General features: G+C 33.8%; 1 protein-coding gene across 1 annotated transcript; it reads right to left on the bottom strand.

Moving 5' to 3' along the window:
• Positions 1 to 1,791: 1,791 nt before the first annotated feature.
• On the bottom strand, positions 1,792 to 9,350 carry LOC114377362 (protein transport protein SEC16B homolog). The gene is made up of 13 exons (XM_028335839.1): positions 7,170 to 9,350; positions 6,693 to 7,013; positions 6,093 to 6,212; positions 5,894 to 6,016; positions 5,587 to 5,754; positions 5,318 to 5,443; positions 5,100 to 5,234; positions 4,615 to 4,742; positions 4,431 to 4,539; positions 4,036 to 4,344; positions 3,795 to 3,929; positions 3,407 to 3,705; positions 1,792 to 2,897 (listed from the first exon to the last, which is right to left on the bottom strand). Exons 1-13 carry the CDS (start codon positions 8,946 to 8,948, stop codon positions 2,378 to 2,380), a joined length of 4,272 nt encoding a protein of 1,423 aa, XP_028191640.1. The 5' UTR covers positions 8,949 to 9,350; the 3' UTR covers positions 1,792 to 2,377.
• Positions 9,351 to 10,701: the final 1,351 nt, after the last annotated feature.

The following is a 10,701-nucleotide window of genomic DNA, read 5'->3' on the forward strand; positions in this document are numbered from 1 at the left end:
AAGGCAAATAATATAGTATTATTAATAATTACTATTACTACGTATTCTATTGTTAACCGATTAATAGTGTTTTAAAGACTAGTCTGATTATTGCTTAAAAAGGTATCTTAGTGAAGTAGATTTTACTTAGGTTGATGGATAGCTGTGTTATCAACTTTGAGACATGGGTTGATGGATATTTTACACTCGAATTTATTATTTTTTAAAAATATTTAGTTTTTAGTTTTTTTTCTTATTGTTTTAAGTCCTTTATTTTTTTTTACATCCTTTCTTGTAGTCTTTTTTTTTTTTCTTAGATAGTTTTAGTCCTTTAAGGACTAAAAACAAATAAAAATTTAGGAACTAAGATAAAAATTTAAAAAATTTGAAGATTAAAAAGATAATCAACTCTTATTTCAGTTTAGATATATTTATAAGAATGGAGTGTGATTTAGTTTAGGTTAAATTATAATTTTGATTCCCCTATAATTTTAAATTTTTAATTTTAATTCTTTATATCTAAATCAAGACATTTAATTTTCTTATTTTATTAAATAAAGTGAAAAATAAAAAATATTTTAATAAAAATAAAACCCATGACCCTTTATACATAAAAAGAATAATAAATCACTAACACACTTATTTTATTTAGTTAATTATATTAATATTATTTTTTATGTATCATTAGTCAAGAGTTATTAATATTTTTACAAATTATCAAAATTTATAAATTAAAAATATTTAATATATTATTTATATAGAAAATAATATTAATGTAGTTAACTAAATAAAACAGGTGTTAAAATCAATTATAAATTTATATGTCTTGAATAACTTTAAGTAAATAATTAGAGTAAAAATAATTTATATGTTAAAATCAGTTTACAGACAAGTTATGCAAATCATTTACATATTAATTCGTGAAATTCAATTATAAATTAATAAAATAAAGTAAAATATGTAAACTATTTTTATATATCAAATATTTTTTAATTTATAAATTTTGATAATTGGTAAAAAAATATTAATAACTCTTAACTGATGATACATAAAAAAAAATAATGGTAATGTGATTAACTAAATAAAGCAAGTGTGATAATATTTTAATGTCTTATTTATGCATAAAGCGTCACGAGTTCAATTCTTGTTAAGATAATTTTTATTTTTCACTTTATTTAATCTTTTTACACATACTTACATAGACTCCATCAACAGTTTTGATTTTGAATGATCAGTTGATGAAATGATCAAAATTATTTATTCTAAAAAAAATAAGAACACTAAATATCTTGATTTAAAAATAAAAGAACCAAAATCACAAATTTAAAATTATAGAAAGATCAAAATTATAATTTAAGATTTATTTTATTCACTCCAATCTCCCTCACATCCCTTATCATTTGAATATTCTCCTCTCATAAATTCTCTTTAAATGCCTCCAATATGTTGTATATTTTTTTTTAGCTTTTAATATCAACTTAACTCATTCAAAAAAGAGAAAAAAATAACTATGCATTATGACTATAAAATAATGTTACACTATAATTCAATCATAAATCATCGTCTATGATAAATTTATTGATTTTTACACAATCATCTTAAAAGTCATATAAAATATGATTTATAATTAGATGTCAATGTAAAATTATTTTACTCGGTCAGTGTATCACCATTAAACTCATTAAAAAAAATTAAAAAAATGTTTAAACAAACGATCCTTCATCCTTTTCAAACAACATTGCAAAATAATTGCAGACGAACAAATTCCCCCGTCCCCTTTGCCCCATCATCTCGTCATATATAAATGTGAAGTAATATAAACGCTTCCATTTGAGACTGAAGAGTGAAGACAATGATTCAGAAATTTAATATCATTTAATAAATTATAACTGAAACAAATACAAAAGGAACAAAATTATATTTCACAATTCCATAAACTATTCTTTTATCCTTGATCTGTTGAGGTCATCTTTCCTCGTGGGGCGTTTCCTTGTTTAATAAAATGAACAAATGAGTTGTACTACTCAGTTAAGCAGGTGGTCTTGTGGTCCTTTTGTTGTGTCACACCAGTTCCATAATCCTGAGATTGTTGTCCACTGTCAACTCCCTTGGCATTTAAAACAAAACAAAACCTGCTATCATTATCAAGTGAGCCAACCACATTTAATCATACATCACCAGGTTTGGGAGTTGGGGACTTTAAAAAAAACTGAAAAGAGGATGTGAAGGGAAGAGAGGAGGGGTAATAGATATCTGTTATTGTCCGATCAGTTTCTGTGAACCCCATCTGGTGTGAACCACTGTTCCGTACGTCCAAAGAAATGCTACAGAAGCCGGGACGTCCAAACAATTATGATGATCAAAAACAAAATTTGATATTTACAGCTTGAGCACCTGCTCAAAGTTCAACCTCGTGAAGATCTTCTCCATAACTGCTACTTTTGACAGGTTTATGCATTGAAGATTCATCAGGTGAATATCTTGACAGGGGCATGCCCAAAGCTTCCCCTAAAGGCTTCATATTGCCCATTTTTTGAGGGGTAAATGAATCATTAAAACTCCCACTCCATGAAGCTGTTCGGCGTGAATGAGGTAAATGAGAGTTACTTCCTTCTGTTGCTCCCTGCTTTGAGATGTTACCCATACTTGGAAACCTTTGTATGGCTGTTGATGATACATGTTTTGGGGATCGGTATGACCAGTCATTTGTGGCAGATGTTGAAGGATATTCATTTGTTGCACTGTCTTCTTGCTTGCCTTCTGCTATAGCATCCATTGCCTGCTCATTTGACGATGGTGCAGGAGTAGGAACAAAAAACTTCGCATTGGCAGCAAGAGCCGGTTTCACAGAAGGAACAGAAGGGGACTGAAACAAGTTTGCAGAGGTTCCACCACCTTGGTTGAAGGTGTCAACATACCTGTATTATCCATAAAACTTTATCATCGATATTATGCCTTTCAAATTTTGTTGATGACCGAGACTAATGAATAAGAAAATTCCTCAACCTCAAAATAAAAACAATAAGAAAATTCTTCTCTTTCTGGAAACTGAGCTAACTGCACAGTATAGCTAGAACCCATAGGTTCTTCCTCATTTCCTTTCTTTTCATGCCTATTTTTAAGATAAATTTATTTGGGCCTACAAAATAATCCTCCAGATCCCTGCTCCGCCTAATAAAAGAGAAGATAAATTACATTTTAAGCTTTAACTATTATGATAGCTCTGCCATTTTCTCGGTGCAACAATTCTTAGAGTTCTTTAAAGGTCTTCAATGTCAAACTTTATAATATATCGGGGAAAACCAATGGGAACTGAGAAGTCCACTTTGCAATGCTTAACAGATAACATGTATACCTAAAAACAAAGTTGACCCCTACTTGAGATTATAAAATATAAATAATCTAGACATAAAAAAATCACTGTTACCTTGACCTAACACCCAACCGACCCCGGGCCAAGAATTGATTTGCGCTGGGTGGTATTGGTGGCATCCCTGGACTAAGTTCAGGGCTAGCAGTTCTTATGTTAGAGCCCTCAATAGGAGGTGAACTTTCAGTCTTCAATGCAAATCTCGAGTTGTATTCAGTTGAACCATTCTGGAAAGCAGCAGTTGTTGGAGGCGGTGGCAGAGCAGAAGCTTCTTCAGCTGGAACTTCAGCACCTTCCTCCACCCATCTCTTCAGCTTCTCATCATAATAGAACTTGTTTTTCTCACCCAATTTAGCCTACATATAGAGTAGAATAAGAACCATTTAAACAGGCACAATCAGAAGCACTGTGGTGAATAAAAAGAAAATAAAACAACTAATTATACCTGTCGACCAGAGCGAGGTTTCAAGACTAGCCCTACGGTCTTTTGCAAAAGTTGTGAGCCAAAACCAAATCGGGAAAAGCGAGATGTACCCCCTGATGCCTGTGCTTTTCCTTGTGCATCAGGTGATGTTGTTTCCTGTGATACAACAACCAGAACTTTTCCATCAAAACTTTATTAAATAACCAAAAACATGCTGAGCAAGGTGAAAATCTTCACAGTACACCTTTCATAGTACTCACACCTGTCTTGGGATTCTACCAATATCTGGCTCAGAAACACTTCTATTAGGCTTTGCCATTCTATTATTGTCAGCTGTCCACTCACTTATTGGTTCCATCGAAGCAGATGGAGCCAATGACATTGTTGATTGGCTAGAGGATACTCTGGGTGCCATATTTTGGTATTGTTGTTCACTTCCATGAATAGTTCCTTGTGATGGCAAAGGAGCAGGTGGTGGTAAACCACCAACAACTCGATGTGCAGTACTATCAAAAAAGTTGAGCAATTTGCCAACTAATTTTGCAGGAGCTAAATTTGCAGCATATCCACCCTGAACGTTAATCAATAAAAATATTACAAGTGTCAACTATCAAGACTATCAAAATAATGAAGATTTAGTAAGGGACAAGGAAGTACCTGTTGGTGAATTCTAATCCTCTCCTCAAGAGATAGTGCTAATTGCTTCCACGATTCTACTTCTGGAGCACGGCCAGTTTTCAAGGATTTCAGTAGTGCTTGGCAGTACCTGAAATCAAATAAGAACAGTAAGAGATCATATAAAAAGTAATATCGTAATTAAAATAAGGTTAAATGAACTTACTTCAATGAGTCTGGAACCTTCCCCACTTCAGCTAGCATAAATGCATATATAAGCTTATATGGCTGAAATGGATGCAAAGTAAACTGAGAGTTTCCAACCACCTTTGAATATTCATATAACTCGGTCCTCTGTCCAAGTACCAATCAGATAAGAATATGAAAGCAACATACAGAATCATATTTGAACATGTTCTTTTAAGAAAGCAACAGATCCTGAGGTGGCACAAGTATAACACACAGATGGGTTATTTAAAAACTTACAAAACAAAAGGTTAAGTAAAAATAAATAAAATGATTTGATTTTAAGATAAACCTAGAAATAAATAGAGAGATAGAAAAGGAAAATGGCCATCTTTCAAGCGTCTAGACAAAATGACAAATATAGTCCAAAATATGAAACAGCCTAACTGAGTCAGAGAGAGCTTTGGGCAGATGGACACATCACAACTAAGAAACAATTAAAGAACAGGAGAGATTTCAAATTACCTGGATAGCCTCTGGACTAGCATAAGTTCGAGGACATTTCCAGTGATCTGCTCCAATTAAACAGAGTCTTGCACTATCTGAGTATGACTCGAAGTTTGCTTCAGCAACTAAATAGCAGATGTGTGCGGCAGTAATCTAAAATAAGAGTCTTAAATGAGAAGCAGATTGAAAAATACAAAAGTCATTAAAGAAAATAAATAAAAGATTGACAACTGTACCTCACTTCTTTCCTTCCACAAGCAATCACCTAGGTGAATAATTACAAGTTCATCACTTTTGGTTCTGTTTGCAGTTATTACAGCCAGATTCTCCTCCCAATCATCAAGCATACCATCGGATCCAACCTGAAATGGCAAGGCAATAACAAAAGTTTGAGCTTCCAAATCAAATAGAAACTGATAACCTTTGAAAATATTGAAGCAACATAACAACACATCTGGAATGCATATATTTTGCATGGCTTCTTAGTTTATCCTATTAGGATTACCTGTGGAGACTGCTGAGACATATCAGAAGCACCAGGATGCCCACTAATTGAGGTATCAGTAGAGAATATTTCAGCTTGTTGCCCAGCAATTAGAAGGCATAATGTGCGCAAAGGTGATCCTGCAACTAGCTGGCGAAGTGCCATTTGCTTCACTGTATCAACATAGAACTGCAAGACAAATATGGACCAAATTCATCCCCCAACAAAGGCAGTATGAGAAAAAGACTGTAAGACCTCAAAGGGACTGTCTAGCCCAGGCACAAAATATCAGCAGAGAATTAAACAGCCTGAGAAACTGACATCTGACCTGTTCACCAAGTTGTGAAGCAAGAACAAGTGCAGGTCCCCACAATTGTCCTTCTTGTGCACACTGTAAAGCCTCCTTTTTTTTGCCAGAGACAAGAAGATTTTGAACCTCAAGAGCCATTGCCTATATGAAAATCAAAATCAGCAAAGGGTACAAAACAATCTTGGGAGTGGAAGCTGGTCAAGAGTTAAGTACACACCCTAATTTGTCCTTCAGAAGGCAAATTTTGCAAGCAGTGGCTTGGCATCCCATATTGAGTGCCACTCGTCTTGGCAGATGCAAAAAGTTTTGCAACTGCTGATTCAGGAGTATCATATTCCTGTATCAAATACAAACCACAAAATAAGTGAATAACAGAATACGATTGAAACCATGATGAATAGTATTCATGCGATAATATGATTCAGAATCACAGACTATCTAGAGTCATGATAAGTGAAGTCAATGGTGATTTTAGCCAAAGAAAAGAGAATAGGGCACAACAGACATTTGCAAAGCAATTATTAATTATAATGTCACAAACTGCTCCAAACAGAAGTGATTCAAAAGTAGAGAAATAAAGGACAAATATAATCTACATCGACATGAAACAAAAATTGCAGCATAGCAAACATATAACATCTCCAAGATATCCATTGATGAAAGTTAACCTAAAATCCAATCTTAATAAAGTTGCAAAATCTTGTGCGCAATACAGCTCAAAACAGAGTGTTTGATCAACTGTGAAAAGTATAGCGAATTCACTTGACACTGTTTACATGGGATTGGGGGGGGTTGAACGTCTATAGATGTAACTTACTTTTAGTATGGTGTCCGTGCCAAATGGAGAACGTAGCTTTCCATAATGTTGACAACCGATTTTAAGCAAGGAAAGAAGGAGTCTCAACCTTTCACCTTTCTTATAATCCATGTCAGGTGATTCGCAGTGTGCAATCCTCTCATCTAACCATTTGTACAGTTCCTTACTTCCAACACTCCCGCCAACCAACGGACCTGGGAATGATTGCTGGCTCAGAGCATGGAAATAATTACTGGTGTTATCTCCGATGCTCAAAGAATCCATATTTCCCATGACAACTTCAATCAAGTTCAACACAGAAACAGAACCTTGTACAGAATTCTTCAGATATAAATGAATATACAGTGTTAATCATTTTGATAAATCACTCATAAGAAAGTAGACGATAAAAAGGAAACAATATTGAGCAACCTCAAAGCCTTTCGGAAACCAGATAAAGCATAAAATCAAAACTAAAACGAGGAATCAAGAATTAACCTGGCTTCCATATGATGAGCTCAAAAGATTAGGATCTTTCATTATGATGAGTTTTCCCCCAAATCCAAAAGTTACCAAAGCATGAGAAGGACGTCCAGCTGATGATCTCCCAACATGAGGGGCATGTGAATACTGATGTCCACCCTGAATTGATTGTGGAGAATAACTAAAGGGTTTTTGATTTTCAGTAAAATCATTTGAAAAAACTTTTTGTTCACTAAACTTTGTGGTTGAATAATTAAACTGTTGAACAGTGTCCCCAGTAGGGCCAAAGCTTTGTGGTTCAAAAGTTCCATTAGCCAAACCACGATCATGGTTTACTCTATTGTACAATGCAACGGATCCAAAAGAACTAGAAGTATTTTGTTGATGTTCGTTCACAGAAATACTTGAACCATAAGAATGATTAATCTGTTGGTTGCCACCAGAAGTTATACTATCCCCTCGTGTTGTGGCAGACCCAGTTGTGTACATGTCAAAACCCTGCTTATGGTTAGTGCCATACAAACCACTCCAGCTGCCATCTACAGCCTGATTATCAAAGCCCTGTTGTCCATAATTATCAGCTTGGCTGTATTCACTATACAAACTATGATCATTGGGTGAGAATGTATTGGCAGAAGCATTCCCATTTTCATGTCCATGACCAGAAGACTGGATGGTTGAATTGTAAGTTTCCAATGAACGCCATTCTTGGGCAATTGTGTCATAATACCAACCAGGATACTGAGGATCAAAAACCATATGCTCTGGATACCCATGATTCCCTTCTGAAACCTGACTCCAGCTAGACACATTTTCAGTTGTACCGGTTTCAGCTAAAGTTCCAACAACAGATTGAGCAGTTTGCTGCATGTAAGAGATCTCTGTTTCCCTATCAGATGCGGCAGTCCAATCTGCAGCTGTATTGGCTTCAGAGCTTTGCTGAGTAGTTGCTGTTGCACTATTGCCATCTATTTGATACCATTGCCCGGTCTTGTGGTCATACTTCCAGCCAGGATAAAGATCCTCCCAATACTGACTACTACTCAGATCCTGTCCATTTGTGTGTTCTTCTGAAGATGCAACATAAGCTTGATCTTCTTGATATTGTACATGATTAACTGAAGCATTTAATCCATCACCTTGCCAGTTTGAGCGGTTTTCTAAAGATCCATCATAACCTTGACCCTCGTGATATTGCACATAATTACCCGAGGCATTTAAGCCATCATTTTGAACTGCACTATCAGGCTTCACCTCACTACTTAAATTATCATACACATTCCCCGTAAAATCCCCAGACTGATCTCCCAAGTCACTGAAAAAGTCAGAATATGATCCCAAACCGCCGCCTCCATTCAAATCAGCATGAAAAGAATTCCAACCCACCTCCTTAATCCCAGAACTACCAGCTGTATCGCTCGTGCCTACAGCTGAAGCTGAAGCGGACGTGACTTCGGATCCCATCCCAATCCCATCCTCACGGGGATCCACCTTACCATCAAACCCAACTGAACTCACCACGGGCATCAAATTCCCCTCCTGTTCAAGTCCTACATCGGATTCCACATTACTGAATTCCCCTTTGACTTCAACACCACTCTCAGCAGCATTAGAATTCTCAAATGCAGCAGCATCAACATCATTGATTCCCAGATTTGCAAATGCTTTAGCCTCATCGGAATCATACCCTTCATCATGGCCAGACTTAACAGGCTCCATATCATCCTCAACAAGTTTATCAAAGAAATCCTCATCCGTCTGATCCTCCATGGGGAATGGAGGATTCGAAGCCATCGACCAAAAAGCCTAATCTTTCAGCGGCTCCCCTCGATCCCACCAAAACACGCTCAATTAACCTCAGATTTCACCTCTTGCAAATCCTAATCTCAACCTCAGAGCTAAACCTCGAGATTCAAAACGAAAAGCGTCGATTTCACTGCTTCCTTGAAAGCTAAATCTCGAGTACAAGGTGCAATAACCAAAACAGAGAACAAGATCTAGGAATTCTGAAACACACGCAATCCAATAACCAGAAATCAAGGAAAACGTACCCGGAAACTGCAAAACCTAAGACTCAATTCAGCGATACAAAACTCTGCGATCCATGTTCTCAATCAATCTTTGCAGGCAACCAGAATATTTGGAAAGAGGAAAAGCCTTCGATTTTGCAATTCGCACTCACCACCAAGAACATAATACAACTACGTTTTTTCTATTTAGATTATTTATTTATTATCTATCATAAACAGTTTATTCGGTAATGTAAAAATATTTTTAACTATTGATAAGTTTTTTAAGATTAAAAATAAGAGATTAATATATATATATATATATATATATATATATATATATTCTTAAAATTAGAATTGTCATAAAAAATAAATATGTAAGAGTGTGTTTGAATGATGAAATTTAAAATTTTGAAAATGAATGTAAAGAGAAAAAAAGATATAATCCGTATATTATACAAGAAGAATATTGATGGGACATGGTGTAAGGTTATAAAATAAATATTTGAATATTTTAGAACATTAAGAAGATAATTTTAATTTTTCAGTTGAAATTAAAATTTCATATTTTTAGATTTTTAAAATTTTAAAAATTTAAATTATTTATAAAAAATATCCAAATAATAAATTTTAGATTAAAAAAATTTAAATTCTGTAATAAATTATTTTTTCAATTAAATTTTTTTATCCAAACATACTATAAAATAACTTAATTACCATGTATTCTCAATGTAAAATTTTAATGTTAATTATTATTAGTATATTTTTAATCTTGTTGTTATAAATGTTAAATAATTTACTATAAATTAGTTTATGATTCAACAACAACAGTCTATAATTAATTTACATTATTAGCATATAGAATAATTTTTCCTTTTAAAAATATTATAATTTAAAATAATTATTTTAATTTATATTATATATATATATATAATTTATGAATATGGATTGTTGATATATTTTATTCACCTCGTGTAACTTTCTTCGGATGGTCCGTTTATTTTATTTTTTCCACGTGGATGGTGTGTATACAAGTAATAACTTTTTGGTGATTTGCAAAATGTTAATGACAAATTCTTTGTGTACCGCCGTTGAAAAAAAAAAAAGATGGTGACAAAAAGTGGCATGGAAAATGTGCATTCCACATACATATACGGTATTTTGTCGCTTCAGCTGTGTCTTCAAGCACCGGCAGGGTGGGTGTGGGTCAAAGCCTTCTCCAACATAATGATCAGAAAATCATACCCTTACTCTTTACTAGATTAAAATACTAGATGAATTTCCAAGCTAAATGTTTGAAAAATTCTGCAAACAACTTCCACTTTTGTACACATTAATTTTTGTGTGCGCATTAATTTAACAGCTGAAAGCAATAGTATTTAGTAAAGAAAAATATTAATCATTATCTTTATAATGTCGGTTAAGAAAGTAAAAAGAATTTTTTTAATTAGAATGTGTAAAATTATGTTATTCATAATTTTTTTTTATAATAAATATATTTTTTAATTTCTTAATTAAGGTCCTAAAAATATTAATTA

This window comes from Glycine soja, chromosome 11, assembly GCF_004193775.1.
Source record: "Glycine soja cultivar W05 chromosome 11, ASM419377v2, whole genome shotgun sequence".
NCBI lineage: Eukaryota > Viridiplantae > Streptophyta > Magnoliopsida > Fabales > Fabaceae > Glycine > Glycine soja.